This window comes from Polypterus senegalus, chromosome 8 (genome assembly GCF_016835505.1).
Source record: "Polypterus senegalus isolate Bchr_013 chromosome 8, ASM1683550v1, whole genome shotgun sequence".
Taxonomy (NCBI): domain Eukaryota; kingdom Metazoa; phylum Chordata; class Cladistia; order Polypteriformes; family Polypteridae; genus Polypterus; species Polypterus senegalus.
The window spans coordinates 137,736,242-137,753,407 of record NC_053161.1 but is presented as its reverse complement, the minus strand read 5'-3'; the positions used below and the strand labels follow the sequence as shown (position 1 = coordinate 137,753,407).

Below are 17,166 nucleotides of genomic sequence, written 5' to 3'. Positions count from 1 at the left end.
TTCTCTCTGCAGTCCAAACACAAGAAATCCTTTCTGTCCCAGTGCCAAGGACATCGCTTCCTGTGAACCACCTATAAAGACTCCTCATCCTCCATACTTAAACAGTTCTGTTTTGGACTCTAACCTGTACACATTGTACGCTACTTTAAAGCCTTATGCAGCCAGGGAAACTGTACAGGTGGCTGCCCCATGCCTTTGTTGTGTGTCCAACTGTTTCTTGCACAATTGACATCATGATCTGACTTGACAGACCAGTCCTGAGTTGGAAATCTGACCTAAGAGGGCATTCCAGAAATTACATAATCAAATAGAACACAGAGAAAGAATCACATCATCAGTGGCACATACCATACTTGCCACCCCTGCTTGTGACAAGTATTTGGCCCTTTCTTCTCTTTGGCCTCCTTCATCTGTTCTTTTCAAAGGATTGTGACCTCCATCATAATAACTTGTTTTGAAGTCACAGGTACGTACACTATATCCAGACTTAGCATGGTCACTATAATGGTACCTGGGAACTGGAGATGCCTCTGCAAGTTGGCCTACAGCTGTCAGTCTTATGTGGTACAGGGAAATCCTCATATCCTCACTTGGGTAAGGCTCAGAATTCTCCACCACTCTGGTAAAAATCAACTGTATCTTCCGGGGAGGTGGTTGTGCCATAACGGACGACACTGCAAATCGATGCTTCATTACAACTTTCAGAACCTGGTTATGGCTGCAGCACTACCATACATCCCATAGAGCTTTTGGACAAGAGCTGAGAATGTCTTCTTAACTGTTTCCATACTTCTACAGTTGAAGCAGGCGTATTAAATACATTATATTATATATTATACACATCCTGGTTTGTGGCAAGATTTACTCCAACCCACTGCAAGCATGAATTGAATGAAGCAGGTTTAAGATAGTTATATTATACAAGTTAAGCGGCTCAATCCGAGATTAGAGATTAATGTTTGATCGCTACAAATGTATACTGTAAAAGTCATAATTTGCAATCCCACTTCTACCTCCCTGTGTAACCCTGTCCCAAGGAAACAGGCAACCCGCTTTACCATTAGGTGGATACATGTCTGTAACTATAAGATGTACTACAATGAGTTTCACCGTAAAATGTGTGATAATTGAAAATGGCGGAGTCACACGATAAGCTTAAGTAGAATGGTCAAACCGAACCCCATCTTCCCTTCCACAACACCATTTCAATCTTAACATACATCCTCCAGACAAAAAGTCCTTACTTCAAACTGTGGCTTTGGGGCCCTGAGCGGCTCCTCAATGATGTGAATTACTCCATTTGATGCTGAAATGTCCCATTCGATGATACACCGCTGGTTCACATAGGCATTGGTGGTCTTGGAGAAAAAGCAAATGTAGATAAATGAATACTACTCCATTCCCATATTGTTCTATGAAGCAACATCATTGGTGCACAAAACTAAGATTAAACAAAACACTTAACTGCTAAACTAAATAAAGTGAGTAGGTAAGATCAAATAATTCAGCTTGGCTCATTACAGGTAATGCCCACCAAGTCTGTATGCAACTTTGGGGTGGTGATCAATGACCACCTTCCCTTCCCTGACTTTGCTGCAACTGTCTCTCTGTCTTTCAGATTCACTGATAGCCGACATTGTATGTAGCCCAACTCTGGGTCTTGTCATACTGGAGTACCGACATGTGTAACCAAGCTTTTGCAGATGATTCAAAATGCAGTGGCATGTCTACCATTCAACCAGCCGAGATGGGCACATGTCACTCCTCTTTTCAGATAACTACACTGGCTACCTGTAGAGGCCCGTAATAAATTCAAATCCTTGATGTTTGAGTACAGAGTCACGGTTAGCAACTAGAAATATGGAGACACTTGTGAGTGTCTATGATTATCCATACTCACTCAAGTCTGCTGAGGAATAGTGTATGGTGATGCTACCTCTGCATGGTATCAAATCTCAATCCAAATTCATGCTCCTAGTCTTCAGAGTATTCAAGAAGCGTTTGAAGACTCTCTTGTTTGGTGAATTTCTATCTAGTGGTTAAGTTTTGTAGCCTTGGAATTTTAACTCACTTGTTTTTTGTTCTACGTTCTTCAATTGTGATGATCAATTTTGTACTATTGTCGTATTACACTTGTTCCCAAACCATCCCCCAGAGTGATGTTTACTCGATTATGTTGATCACTTTTGTAAGTCACTTTGGATAAAAGTGTCTACTAAGCAAATAAATGTAAATGAATGAAGCAAGTCATCATGGACAAGAAATTCACTCATGGAGTATCAGGCTTGCCCCTCTCTGAACAGCTACAAGTCCACCCTAAGATGTCACGGCAGCAAAATTCAAACAACAATAGCTAGAGTGTAAATTTATGAATTAATACGCAGTAATTAACAGAACCTAGTAATAAATCAATATCAATTTTTCTGTTGTCAATGTAATTGCAAAGCTTGGTTGATTTTGGAATATTCTGATGTCTTCAGTTGAACTATTTCCACATTCAAAGTTGTTGCTACCAGGAGTGAATCCATAACACTTCCTTGTAATAAAACAAATAGCTGAATAAAATTCACTCAAAATAACATCAATTGACAAATACATTCAAGATTCCGTAGGTGTCAGAATACTGTAGGATCCTGACTTGGCAGGTTTAAATTTCAAGCTAGTAAGAGTGGATCTTTAACCATCGTTAGTCAGTACTCCTAAAAAGACTGAATTTGGCATTGCCCACTTTTAGAGAGCCTGAATCAGCACAGACTGAGCTATCCTGTATCATTAGGCATAGCATTTCTGTGGCAGGTGGGCTGTCATGATGTGCGGTCTGGGAAGCACATACCTCTATGACGGAGCTCTCACAGTGGTTACCAACTGTAATGAAAAGCCTGTCTCCTAGCCAGCTTGTGATCACTTTTCCATCAGATAAATCGCCAAAGTACAAAAGTTCTGTAGTCGAGAGGTGATATTCGATGTCTTGTTCAGAAAGGGTCTGTTCAGAATTTAAAAAGAGAGAGTGAGTAAAATAGACAAAGAATATAAAAAATGAAATAAAATGAATTAATTTAACCTCACGTCTGCCTGTCCCATACTAGGCTGGCTCTATATCAAACAATTCATTTAATTTATCCTTTTTCAATTGTTCATTTTATAGTTACTGGGATCAGACTTTTATTATTACCTTATTTAAATAATCAACCAAATGCATTTTCCAATAAATTTAAAAATGGCAAAAAAGAAAAAGGGGGTTATTTCTGTTTACTGGTGTTCTGACTGTCTACATTCTGTAGAACAATGCAGATGCCAACACCTATGATCTAGATCAAATGTCCCTCTTGTTTTAGAGTTTGTAAATATTATAGTATCCAATCTACAGGCAGCATCTTTGTTCAGGGATTTGCCCAGAGAGTGCCCCCCTCCCACAGCCCATCCTATGTGAGACTCAATCACAGGCTGTGAATCCTGCCAGTCTGCTAAGAGAGACTGCCCAAAAGAATCCCTAAGCTGGGACAGGGAACTTTTACTACCCCAACATATCCTGAGCTGGCAGCAAGGGCACCTGGTATTTCAACTGCTGCAGCAACCCACCTCATTCTCACTGAGTGCATTGTTGTCTGGTACGAAGAATGTAGCGTGGACTGTCAGGTTACTTAGGTGATCCACAAACTCTTTACCACGCTCAGAGCGGTCACTGTACTTTAGAATTTGCTGCAAGAAAACACAACTTCAAAAATTAATAAAACTTAAAATGTAAATATATTAAAAGTGTGCTGGAGGGCACTTTGACTTCACCAAGAGAAGACAACCCAATAGTCTTGTATAAGAGGTCACATGACTTGCATTGTTATGTATCCATTTAATCATGATTTATTAATTGCATTTTTATAATTGTCTTAGTGAGTATCTGTAGATAGATAAATGGATAGACAGATAGATAGATAGAAGCTCTTTAAATAAATAAATGCACCAACAGATATAGATTATGTAAATATATACAGTAAACTATAAAAGGAAATCCTGAGATGAGACTTTTTCAAAGAGATTTTTTCAAGTCTCGCCCTCCTCTCAACCATATTCAAACACGCATACGGCCCTCCCACCTCTCTTTCGTGTGAATGCTTTTGTCAGACAGTTCCTGCTCTCTCAGCTCTTATAATTTTTATGTTTTCCTCACTTTAAGTTCCCAATAAAAGAAGACTTATTATGTCCAAATCTTATTGAAGAATTTCATCCCGAAGGGTTATCAACAGAAGGAATAAGTAGACGGGCAATCCTAGCACAGAGCAATGATTAAGTCAAATGAATTAATGCGAAAATTGTTGATTGGTTACTTGGCAAATTGGGTAAATGCGTATCAATAGACTACGCTGAAACAGTTGGTGGTGATGGTGCAGGAGATGAAAACATCAACTTACAATATCCCGAAGAATATCTACAACCATTAATACTGTACGGTCTTCCACCAGCCAAATTACTGTTGAAAGAAGGATGCATCCAACAAAAGTAATGTAGTACATCTCCCACGGATAACATTAGACACCAAAAGAGATCTTCATATGCCATTCATATTAAAACCTTAACAGTTTCTCATTAGAATAGCTTTTGCAAAGACAATTAACAAATCACAGAGACAAACATTCGAAAAAGTCATCTTATTTATTAGAGAGAAAGAAACGAAATTCACTCACGGGCAGTTATATGTTGCGTTGTCACGATGAAAATCCAAATACAGAATCAAAATTCAATGCAATATTGACGAAAATTGAATTTAAAAAATTGTTCTTACTGAAGTTTTACAGTAAAAGTGTAAGTTTAAAAAGTATTTGTGTGTTAATTACATATCCAAACAGAACAAAATCGTATAACGCAATGAATAACTCTAATGCAACATGAAACATAATTACTCTGTAATGTAAAATAGTTCTATTATGCATGTGTAATAATTCCCATGAAAAGAACAATCTGTTTAAATTGTACATCCACATCCCCATGTGCGAGCGGCTGAACTGCAAAGTGGCTAGCCCAGGGGCTGGCAAGCGAAACGAGCAAGGGGCAAACCTGAGACAGCAGCCCTTTAGCTGCCCACTGATTGACCTATGACAGTTGGAAAGCAAGTGGAAATACACAATAATTAAAATTTGTTTCAGACGTATTCTCACTATGGTGAGTTCTAGATAGATAGATAGAGATAGATAGATGTTCTTCAAATAAATAAATGCACCAACAGATATAGATCAGTAACATTTTTTTGACACACTTCTGCTGAATGATTAATTGGCTGAAGGTCTTCCATGTTAGTGTGTCACAGCTTCTGTAGCCTATGGATTTCAGCTGATGGTGTACCAAATGTCATGACTACAACATTCCTCATCTGTCATGGCTTCTTCTCCACTTAAATTCATCTGCTTCTTGCTCATAGATTTTATTTAGTAAAGTTGTAGATGATTACAACATTGAATAAAATATATGCAAGACTGACCTACTGTAATCTACTTACACTCAAGAAATTAGACAAAAATGGATTTTCTGTGAGGACCTGCAGAAGATTTCCACTGCATGAATAGCCATTTCCAATATAACCAGGCTTACATGTACACTGAATGTCTGAAAATAAAAACAGATGAAAAAAAAATATAAAATTCATAACTATAAGAAGAATATCTTTCACATGATGTCCATAAACCAAAGAATCTGCCAAGAAATACAAAATAAAAAAGACAAATGAAATCTAAGAAAGGGAGCTGAACTACCCAACAGGAGAACCCAGAACGGAGACAAACAGGATTTATATATAGAGAACTTTAGGTTACACCTGAAGCCCATCTATCCATCCACCCTAAAAAGCCTATAACAAAAATTACAAAAAACAAAAACCTCTTTAAAAAAAGACATGATCGTAAGACTTTTAAGCTGTCTTCTTAGTCATAGGTTAGAAAAGTACTTGGACTCTTTACAACGGCTTCCCATTTAGGTCCGTTTGTCAGGTTTGCACCATCATCTAATGAAATGTTTTCATATTAAGTTTGTGTTTATATTTCAAGTAAGAACCCTTATCAATTTTTTTTGTTAGCTGTAATGGTAACTGCCAGTTTATTGGATTTAGATCTCAAACCCAGGCACAGGGGATGCACAAACCAGTGTGTTTCTTTGTGCCGGTCCCAAGCCCGGATAAATTGGGAGGGTTACCTCAGGAAGGGCTTCGGTGTAAAATTTTGCCAAATCAATATGCGGACAACAATACAAATTTCCAATACTGGATCGGTCGATCCCTGGGTTAACAACGACTGCCACCAGTACTGTTGGCCAACAAGGTTCTGGCAGAAATTGGGCTATTGTTGGCTGTGGAAGAAGGAGAAGAAGAGGGGGGAGACGTGTCCGGAGGCAGGAGGAGAGGAGGAAAATAAAGAAAGTGGAACTGTGGGTTGGAACTTTGAATGTTGCCAGTATGACTGGTAAGGGGAGAGAGTTAGCAGATATGATGGAGAAAAGGAAGGTTGATATATTGTGCGTGCAAGAGACTGAATGGAAGGGGAGTAAGGCCAGGTGGATCGAAGGTGGATTCAAATTGCTCTATCATGGTGTGGATGGGAGGAAAAATGGAGTAGGAGTTATTCTGAAGGAACAGTATGTCAAGAGTGTTTTGGAGGTGAAAAGAGTGTCAGGCAGAGTAATGATTATGAAGCTGGAAATTGGAGGTGTGATGATGAATATTAGTGCATATGCACCGCAAGTTGGGTGTGCAGTGGGTGAGAAGGAAGATTTTTGGAGTGAGTTGGATGAAGTGATGAACAGTGTACCCAAGGGACAGAAAGTGGTGACTGGAGTGGATTTCAATGGGCATGTTGGTGAAGTGAACAGAGGAGATGAGGAGGTGATGGGTAGGTATGATGTCAAGGAGAGGAATGAAGAAGGTCAGAGGATAGTGGATTTTGCCAAAAGGATGGACATGGCTGTGGTGAATACATATTTTAAGAAGAGGGAGGAACATAGGGTTACATACAAGAGTGGAGGAAGATGCACACAGGTAGATTACATCCTATGCAGAAGAATTGATCTGAAGGAGATTGAAGACTGCAAAGTGGTGGCAGGGGAAAGTGTAGTTAAGCAGCATAGGATGGTGGTCTGTAGGATGATGTTGGAGATCAAGAAGAGGAAGAGTGAGGGCAGAGCCAAGGATCAAACGCTGGAAGTTGAAAAACAAGACTGCAAGGTTGAGTTTAGGGAGGAGGTGAGACAGGCACTGGGTGGCAGTGAAGAGTTACCAGACAGCTGGGAAACTACAGCAGATGTAGTAAGGGTGACAGCAAGAAGGGTGCTTGGCGTGACATCTGGAAAGAGGAAGGAGGAAAAGGAAACCTGGTGGTGGAATGAGGAAATACAGGAGAGTATACAGAGGAAGAGGATGGCAAAGAAGAAGTGGGATAGTCAGAGAGATGCAGAAAGTAGACAAGAGTACAAGGAGATAAGGCACAAGGTGAAGAGAGAGGTGGCAAAGGCTAAAGAAAAGGCATATGATGAGTTGTATGAGAGGTTGGACACTAAGGGGGGAGAAAAGGACCTGTACTGATTGGCTAGATAGAGGGGCCGAGCTGGGAAAGATATGCAGCAGGTTAGGGTGATAAAGGATAAAGATGGAAATGTACTCACAAACGAGTAGAGTATGTTGAGCAGAAGGAAAGAGTACTTTGAGAGGCTGATGAATGAAGAGAACGAGAAAGAGAAGAGGTTGGATGATATGGAGATAGTGAATCCGGAAGTGCAACGGATTAGCAAGGAGGAAGTAAGGACAGCTATGAAGAGGATGAAAAATGGAAAGGCTGTTGGTCCAGATGACATACCTATGGAAGCATGGAGGTGTTTAGGAGAGATGGCAGTGGAGTTTTTAACCAGATTGTTTAATGGAATCTTGGAAAGTGAGAGGATGCCTGAGGAGTGGAGAAGAAGTGTACTGGTGCTGATATTTAAGAATAAGGGGGATGTGCAGGACTGCAGTAACTACAGGGGAATAAAATTGATGAGCCACAGCATGAAGTTATGGGAAAGAGTAGTGGAAGCTAGTTAAGAAGTGAGGTGATGATTAGTGAACAGCAGTATGGTTTAATGCCAAGAAAGAGCATCACAGATCTGATGTTTGCTTTGAGAAGGTTGATGGAGAATTTTAGAGAAGGCCAGAAGGAGTTGCATTGTGTCTTTGTGGACCTGGAGAAAGCATATGACAGGGTGCCTCGAGAGGAGCTGTGGTATTGTATGAGGAAGTCGGGAGTGGCAGAGAAGTATTTAAGAGTTGTACAGGATATGTACGAGGGAAGTGTGACAGTGGTGAGGTCTGCAGTAGGAGTGACAGATGCATTCAAGTTGGAGGTGGGATTATATCAGGGATCAGCTCTGAGCCCTTTCTTATTTGCAATGGTGATGGACAGGAGTCCCCATGGACTATGATGTTTGCTGATGACATTGTGATCTGTAGCGATAGTAGGGAGCAGGTTGAGGAGACCCTGGAGAGGTGGAGATATGCTCTAGAGAGGAGAGGAATGAAGGTCAGTAGGAACAAGACAGAATACATGTGTGTAAATGAGAGGGAGGTCAGTGGAATGGTGAGGATGCAGGGAGTAGAGTTGGCGAAGGTGGATGAGTTTAAATACTTGGGATCAACAGTACAGAGTAATGGGGATTGTGGAAGAGAGGTGAAAAAGAGAGTGCAAACAGGGTGGAATGGGTGGAGAAGAGTGTCAGGAGTGATTTGTGACAGACGGGTATCAGCAAGAGTGAAAGGGAAGGTCTACAGGACGGTAGTGAGACCAGCTATGTTATATGGGTTGGAGACGGTGGCACTGACCAGAAAGCAGGAGACAGAGCTGGAGGTGGCAGAGTTAAAGATGCTAAGATTTGCACTGGGTGTGACGAGGATGGATAGGATTAGAAATGAGTACATTAGAGGGTCAGCTCAAGTTGGACGGTTGGGAGACAAAGTCAGAGAGGCGAGATTGCATTGGTTTGGACATGTGCAGAGGAGAGATGCTGGGTATATTGGGAGAAGGATGCTAAGGATAGAGCTGCCAGGGAAGAGGAAAAGAGGAAGGCCTAAGTAAAGGTTTATGGATGTGGTGAGAGAGGACATGCAGGTGATGGATGTAACAGAAAAAGATGCAGAGGACAGAAAGATATGGAAGAAGATGATGTGCTGTGGCGACCCCTAACGGGAGCAGCCAAAAGAAGAAGAAGATCTCATTTAAATATCCTTTACTGGGATATTTCCAGCTTGGCATTTGCATTTTGCATACTGTGTATAAAGTAAATACCTTTTATGCATACGCATTTAGATTTTAGCAGGAACTGATTGAAAATACTTCAACATATTTAGCAGAAATAATGTGTACACAAGAGCAATGTTCCCATCAAGAAACAATGAATTAGGTAGTGAAGTTTAAATTCAGATTCTGTAACCATAGTGAAAGTGTGTGGTGAGCTGACCAGAGAAATAGACAATATAACTGAAGGCCAGTGACATGTTTTGGGGAATAGAAAGTGCTTTGAACAGAAACAAGCTGTGGTATAAATTTACCATTAAGTGCCCATTTAAAAGAGTGTGTTATTTTTCTGTAAATTCCTTAGGTTATCATGCATGTAAAATGCATTCTCTACCTCCCTCTGGATAAAAGCTTGAGTTTCTTTCACCTATTCGGTCCCCGATACATGAGTAGACGCGCCTTCAGACCTGCTTACCCTTCATCCGGTAGCAAAACACATCCCATGTTTCATTAAGATTGGTTCGAGCGCCGTAGTCCACAATGCCCACGTGACCAAAGCCACAGTTACGGTTTGAGTAAGTGGTAGGGTATGCTACTCTTTCACTGGATAGCCATCCTGCTGCACACATGTGAAAGCCAGCCTACAGTAAGAAAAAGAAAAAAAGTATTCATGTACCTATACAATTATAGAGTGGCTGGTGATACCAACATTGTCCAGATGAGACAGCATAATGGTCAAAGTTCAAAGACAGGTGTATAGTATTGTGGTGACCAGAAAATTTCAGGGTTGCTGTTTTGACTACTCATTGTGTAGTGATCTTGGTTGTCATGTGCAGTACAAGTGTGGGTTAATTTATTGCTAACAGGCTTGGTGTACGGACGCATGCTAAAAACACTCTGTATTCTGAACTAGAGTAACAACGTGTTGAGCAGCAACCATTTCATTAAATTCAATGTAAATATACTGTTGACCACTGTGCTGTTAATTATTAAATGCTTCCTGACAGATATCTTTGTCATGGACCAGTTTTTACCTACTCCTCACGGAAATGTATGATAGTACCTATCTCAGGTTGACTTTCTAAGGGTTACCAAAAAACAAGTCAGCCTTCTCTTATGTTTTGATGGGATGTCGTCATGCATTCTCTTTGGATTTTATGCCTAGGTAGTTTATGTCACGCAAACAGTGACATTTACCTAAAAGTGGCAAGAAAATGTATGTGACCCCTTTGGAAATACCTGTTTTCCTACATTAATTGATCATAAAATGTGATCTAATCCTCATGTAAGTTACAAGTATAGACAAACACAGTACGCTTACGCTAATAACACACAGTTATAATCTTTTTTGTCTTAATTGAATGTACCCATCAAACATTCACAGTCTGCTGTTTAAAAAATAAGTGAACCTTTTGATTTAATAAATGGTCAAACCTCCATTGTCTGCAGTAATCCCAGACAAATGCTTCCAGTGGCTGTGAATCAGACCTGCAACTGTTCAGGATAAATATTGGACCATTCTCCTTTATTCCCAGGCTGTATTCTCAGAATGCATGATGTGAGTATCCTAATGATGTTATTGAAAGGCATCTTTATTGGGCAATGTTTCTTAAACAACAGGTTGTGATCCATTTTAGGGATGTGAGATATCTTGAATTGAGTCGCACTGAGTTGTGAATTACACTTGAACTGAATGAGAAAGAGCAGCAAACAGTTTGCAGAAAGCCTTGTGATTGGTTGCCACTTTCGTGGCTAAAACAAAACACACTGAAGCCATTTGTCGGCACTTCTCCAAAGGGGAAGGGACAATGGTTGGTGCTGGTTCTCCAAGGGGGACTCCCACACTTCCAGAAGATGTTCAATAGGGATTATAGGTTGCGAAAACACAATAGGCAAAAAAAAAAAAAAGAACCACTGCTATTGTGTTAAGGTCTGGACTCTGATCTGGTCACGACAAAAGGTAGATTTTCTTCTTTTGAAGCCATTCTGTAGTAGATTTACTTCAATGTTTAGGGCTATTCTCCTACTACATCACCCATCCTCTACTGAACCTCTCAGACACCATTCTCTAGGATACCTTGAGAAACTGGGGAATTTATTTGCCCATCGATGATGGCAAGCTGTCCAAGCCCTGAGGCAGCAAAACAACACCAAATCATGATGCTCTCTCCACCGTACATCATCATTGGGATGATATTTTCAAGTTAGTATGCTGTTGCCCTTCTTTCACCATTTGTACTTTTACATATTCTACCCAAACAAATCAACCTTAGCTTCATTAGTCCACAAAACATTTTTCCAATAGTGTTCTGGAGTATCATGGTGCTCTTTGGCAAGCTTCAGGTGGAGAGCAATGTTGTTTTTAGACAGCAGCGTGGACACTGTGCCTGCTTAATGTTTTGGGTATAGTAGATTCGTGAGCAGAGATGTTAACCTGTTCTAATAAATCCTTCAAGTCTTTGGCTGTTTATCTTTGGTTCTTTTTTACTGCAATGAGTAATCATTGTTGTGACTTTCAAGTCATCTTGGCTGAGTGGCATCTTCTAGGGAGAGTAGCCACAGTACTAAATTATCTCCATTTGTAAATAAATTGTCTAACTGCTGACTGACAAATATCTGAATGTAAAAATTGCTTTGAAACTCTTTCCAGATTTATGCAAATCAACAATTGTTGATTGTCAAATGTCTATCTCTTTTTTGCAAGGCATACTTCATACCAGCAGATGCTTCTAGTGAACAGCAAATTCAGAAGTTTGAGACTTTTTATTGGTCAAGATAGCTCTAAACCACACCTCCAATCTCATTTCATTGGTAGGACTCCAGGTTTACTAGAAGCCATCAGCCTAGGATTTCATATACTCTTTCTAACCAACATTATGAATTTTTGAATGATGTATTCAGCATGTACAACGACGATACATTTAGCATGTTCTTGGTTAAACCAGACTGTTATTTGTTCATTATTGTAACTTAGATGCAGATCATACCACAGTTTAAGACACATTCATACATAAATATGGTTATTTCCAAAAGGTTCCATACTTTTCCTTGCTGACATACATGAAAAAATGTAGGAGCACCCAAAATGAGCCTAAAATTCTTTCTAAATAAGAAACCAAGAGGGCAGTCAAAGCCATACAGAAAGATTAATTTAACCCTGCTCTGGCGTGCTGGCAAATTGCACTGGGAATTGACTTTAGCTGGTTCTGGTGGTTTAAGGGTTAAAGACATTAAAAGGAAGATTTGGGCAGAAAGGATTGAATACAGCCTTGAGCTTGCCAATGGGCACAACACTACCAATAATTCATATATTTACTTCATATGGTTATACATTTAATGACATTTTTAGTGATCTGTGTCTGCTCTTGTCATTACCATATTTTTAATATTTCTACAGCAACCAATACTTTTCACTGGTACGTAAAATGACGGAATTGAATTGATGATGATCACAAGAATTTTGCTGAAAACAAATCCGCAACCCTGGGAAAGGGAAGTGTTTAAATGGGCAATGCTGTAGATGTATAAGGCTGGTTAGTGGCCCTCACACCTCACAGATAGCTCCACTGCACGCACTGGTGTCCTGCCTGATATTGAATTTGAATCAAAGTTTCATTGACTGACAATAACCTTTTTTGTTATTACTAACAATGAAATCATTTGGATTAGGAAAATAGACTGAATATTGTCATGCCCCTTGTGGAGTAATGGCACAACAGCAATTAAGTGGCAGTCCTATCTCATAGATGCTAGGGATCTTCTCTTCCCTGGCCTGACGTATGCCAAAATGGAGATTGGTAATGTCCAGGCCAGTAAATGGAGATCTCCAATGCCTGATTTTATCTTGTTATTTCTCACTTTAGACTCAGCCCACGGGCGTTGACCATGTGCCTTGAAATATCACCCTTCAACTATATATTCATATCTGTTTTTTCTGGATTGACATTATTCATCTAGTTTTTCAATATGGCCAGTTCAGCATAAGGTTCTGAAGTTCCATTATTGGGCATTTAAACCATAAGGTCACTTGTATAGTTTCATGATCTTCTGGGACAACTTAGACATTAGCTAACCAAACAAGTCTGATGGAGTGAATGGCTTCCTCTTGTTTGTAGAATTTGTTATATTCTTAATTTTGTGACACCAAGCAAATTACTTAATAAGCATGTGCTGTACAGATTAAAAATTACATGCAAACAACTGTGCTATGCTGTAGCTTTGTGCCAGTGTCACACCTTAGGTGTGTGTTCACTAAACTAAATAAAGAAATAATTAATATATAGTGTTTGCATACAGTAGTATCTATGTGTGTCTCGGCATTGAGAACTGTGAACTGAGATAGAACACCAACTTTCTTCTACAAACCTCCTGAGCGTAGGACAGCTGATTGTAAGTAGCGATCACCGCTCCCTCCTGCTTGCAGGCCTGCTCAGCGTCCACATATGTTAATTTATATGTTCCTTTAGGGGATCGAATATGGAAGACTCCTGCCTTGGTATCTGCAATCCAGAAAACATGCATCGTTAGTGGTCCAAAAGTCAACTGATCGACTAAATACTCATCTTCATATGAAAAAAAAAAAAAAGAAAAAATCTGATCAAATGACATTTTATTTAATTGCAATGAATTACTTGACCCATACTTAGTTGTTGCAATATTTGAAATACATTTTAAGATAACTAAAACTAATTATGACATATGTAAAGCCAAGTTATAGCAACATGATGGTGCCATGGTTAGTGCCATTTTCTTACAGCTCCAGAGGACTAGGCTTGAATTTAGGCCCAGGAACTATTTGTTTAGAGTTTGCATGCTCTCCCAATATCTGCTTGGGTTTTCTCCTCTGTCATCTCCAAAAACATACAGATTAGGATGATCCATGACTTCAAAGAGTGTGGTGTGTTTGGTAATGTGGGCGCTTATCAGTGGACACAGCTTCATCCAGGGTTGGTTCCTGCCTTGCACCCTATGCTGCTGAAACAGTCACCAACACCCTGGATCTGGATAAGCAGGACATAAGGCAGGTGCCAGCCTAGGATGGAATGCCAGTCTGTTGTACAAAAGACTCAAACAAATATTCTCCTATGGTCACACCAGGTAAATATTTAGTGCTTATTGATCTTGTAAATGTTCTATCTATATTCGAGTAATTTTATATCCTCAGCTTTATTTTTCATGAGTTCCTTACCTTCAAAGTGTAGGTCTGTGCAGTCAGCGTTGACATGACACTGCCCGTGATCTTGTGAACAGCGGTTGATAGGCAGCTCTCTCACTGAGCACTCCACTCCATCTCCAATGTAGCCAGTTTTGCACTCACATTTCTTCCTATTCTATTGCAGAAATTGAGGGCACAGTTAAGGATCATTTCATTTTACAAGGTGTCTTAAACACTGAGGCTAACAAAAACAGCAGGTACTTTCACTGTTGTGTGTTTCTTGTTTTGTAATCTCGTAGGCACCACAGAGACATGCCATGTACCCTCATTACAAACGGGTAGCACTGCATTCTGATTCCTACTCTAAATGTCATATATAACCTGGTATGTGTGTGCCTTGGTTTTTGCCTCATGTTTCTTTGTCCCAGTCCATACATAAACCTAATCTAGATTTTATAAAGTGGATGAACCTTTGATGTAGGAAGTCATTGAGCCGTAGTCTTAAATATTCATCACCAGCAGTGGTGAAAGGCTCCTCTTAGAATCTCAGCTTTGGAAGGTTGACTTCTTCTCATTGAATCTTCATCTCTTGGCTAAAGTTACTTAATACAATTAATAGATCTGAAGGCAAATGGAATCATGCAAAACTGAGCTCAAAGCAGAAACAAGTCTTTTGTGTGATTCATCAGTACAGCGAGTCTCAGCTCTTCCTATTTCTATGTCATCAGCCATTGTTAACGGTCAGAATGTAGTTGAAATGTGACATTTAAAGTTATCAAAGTGTTACTCTGATATGTATAAAGCATTTCCAAAATTTTGCCCTCCCTTTCCTCCTCAACATGGATGAATTACTGCAAAATAACTTCAAGGAGCTTCTTACTTGACATATTTACAGATTATGAATTAAAATGCTGCTTCCAGAGTTCTGACATGCACCAAGCACAACAACCACGTCAATCCCTCAGCTAGCTCCTCTGCACTGGCACCCAGTCTGAAGATGAATTGTCTTCATAACTCTGCTAACAATTTACACAATTATCAAATATCAAACCACTAAACACCCAGGTTCTCTTGGCATTCCAACCACACCATACTGTTAGTGGATAATGTTTGGAAAACGGTCTTTCAGCTTTATTATAACTGCTATTGTTAGCTGCCTTGATGTTAAAGCACAACACTCACAGGACAATACCGGTCTCCATTTTCATTTTAAATTTGTTCTATTGCTTAATTTTCAATTTTAGGTAAATATGTCACTGATAATGACAAGTTCACTGTGTGGTTTATTAGTCAGCTTCTAAATATATTTTTCTTGGTTTGCTTCAATGCTTATTTCAAGATGCATTATCACTAGGGGAGAAAACTACTTCACTGTGGCATAGATAGATAGATAGATAGATAGATAGATAGATAGATAGATAGATAGATAGATAGATAGAACTGTGTTTTAAGGTGAACGTAAAATTTTTATAGAAACTAATAATACTAAATTTCATCTATATAGCACCTTTTCTATGTGTAAATGTAAAAATGCATAATGGCATCACTCTAGACTAAATGCCACATTACTTGAGAAGTAAAGGTTTCTGTTTTGTTATATTGGGGATTGACTTTGTTAAGCATGGCAGAACCCTATTAGCTGCTGTAATTCCTAATGAAAAAATTTTAGTGCCATACCGGGCCAATGGCAGTGCAAATGGCATGTTCATGGCATCCTCCATTGTCATTTATGCAGGGATCAATTGAAGTGCAGATATAACCATCACCCGAAAATCCTGAAGGACAGGTACAGGTCACATTTAGGCCCTTCTGAGTACACTTTGATGTCGAGGGACACCCTCCATTCATCTGCATGCACAGGTTTACCACTGCAAGAAAAAACGGACATACATTAAGGATTGACAGGCGACACAACCACTTCACATTGGACCAAAGTATCCCACTCAGACATGTAACCTTTAGTTACTGTATTATTGAGGGCATGATCAGTTTTTCAGTGGCAATAACATCTGTCAAGAACGTTTCACTGACTTGTTATGCAATTATATGCAGTCCATGTATTCTTTGTTTGAACATGTATGTATTTACGTGTATATATATATATATATATATATATTGTCACACACTCGCGTTTGGGAATCAACCAAAGAGGCCAGAAAACGCCAATTCCATGCCAGGCCGGTGGGAGGCAAATCACACTAAATCTCTCTCTTTTCTCTTGGCAGACCAGAGACCAGAAATTCTGCCTGTATCCGAGTATGGTCCGACAATGTTACTTCCAGTCCTGGCCCAGAGGAAGTCACTTCCGGTTCCATCCCAATGACATCACTTCTCTTGAGACACCTTAAAAACGTGGCATCATCCATACCAAGGCAATTCTACTTTGGACACGAACCTGTAGACATTGTACTAAAACTTAAGCCCTTTTGGAGCCAGGGAAAGTATATGGATGGCTGCCCCAAACCTTTGTTGTTAGTCAAGCCATTTATTTATTATATATATATATATATATATATATAGTACAGGCCAAAAGTTTGGACACACCTCCTCATTCAATGTGTTTTCTTTATTTTCATGACCATTTACATTGGTAGATTCTCACTGAAGGCATCAAAACTATGAATGAACACATGTGGAGTTATGTGCTTAACAAAAAAAGGTGAAATAACTGAAAACATGTTTTATATTCTAATTTCTTCAAAATAGCCACCCTTTGCTCTGATTACTGCTTTGCACACTCTTGGCATTCTCTCGATGAGCTTCAACAGGTAG

General features: G+C 39.6%; 1 protein-coding gene across 2 annotated transcripts in view; it reads right to left on the bottom strand.

Annotated features, from left to right (window-relative positions):
* Positions 1 to 17,166, bottom strand: part of stab2 (stabilin 2) — a 247,856-nt gene that overhangs the window by 20,606 nt on the left and 210,084 nt on the right. For both annotated transcript variants that reach the window (XM_039761804.1, XM_039761805.1), the window contains exons 59-66: positions 16,072 to 16,262; positions 14,428 to 14,569; positions 13,605 to 13,738; positions 9,715 to 9,880; positions 5,489 to 5,595; positions 3,580 to 3,699; positions 2,834 to 2,983; positions 1,245 to 1,358 (exon numbers count right to left, since the gene is read on the bottom strand). In XM_039761804.1, the coding sequence (XP_039617738.1) occupies positions 1,245 to 1,358; positions 2,834 to 2,983; positions 3,580 to 3,699; positions 5,489 to 5,595; positions 9,715 to 9,880; positions 13,605 to 13,738; positions 14,428 to 14,569; positions 16,072 to 16,262 (1,124 nt within the window). The remainder of the gene's footprint in view (positions 1 to 1,244; positions 1,359 to 2,833; positions 2,984 to 3,579; positions 3,700 to 5,488; positions 5,596 to 9,714; positions 9,881 to 13,604; positions 13,739 to 14,427; positions 14,570 to 16,071; positions 16,263 to 17,166) is intronic.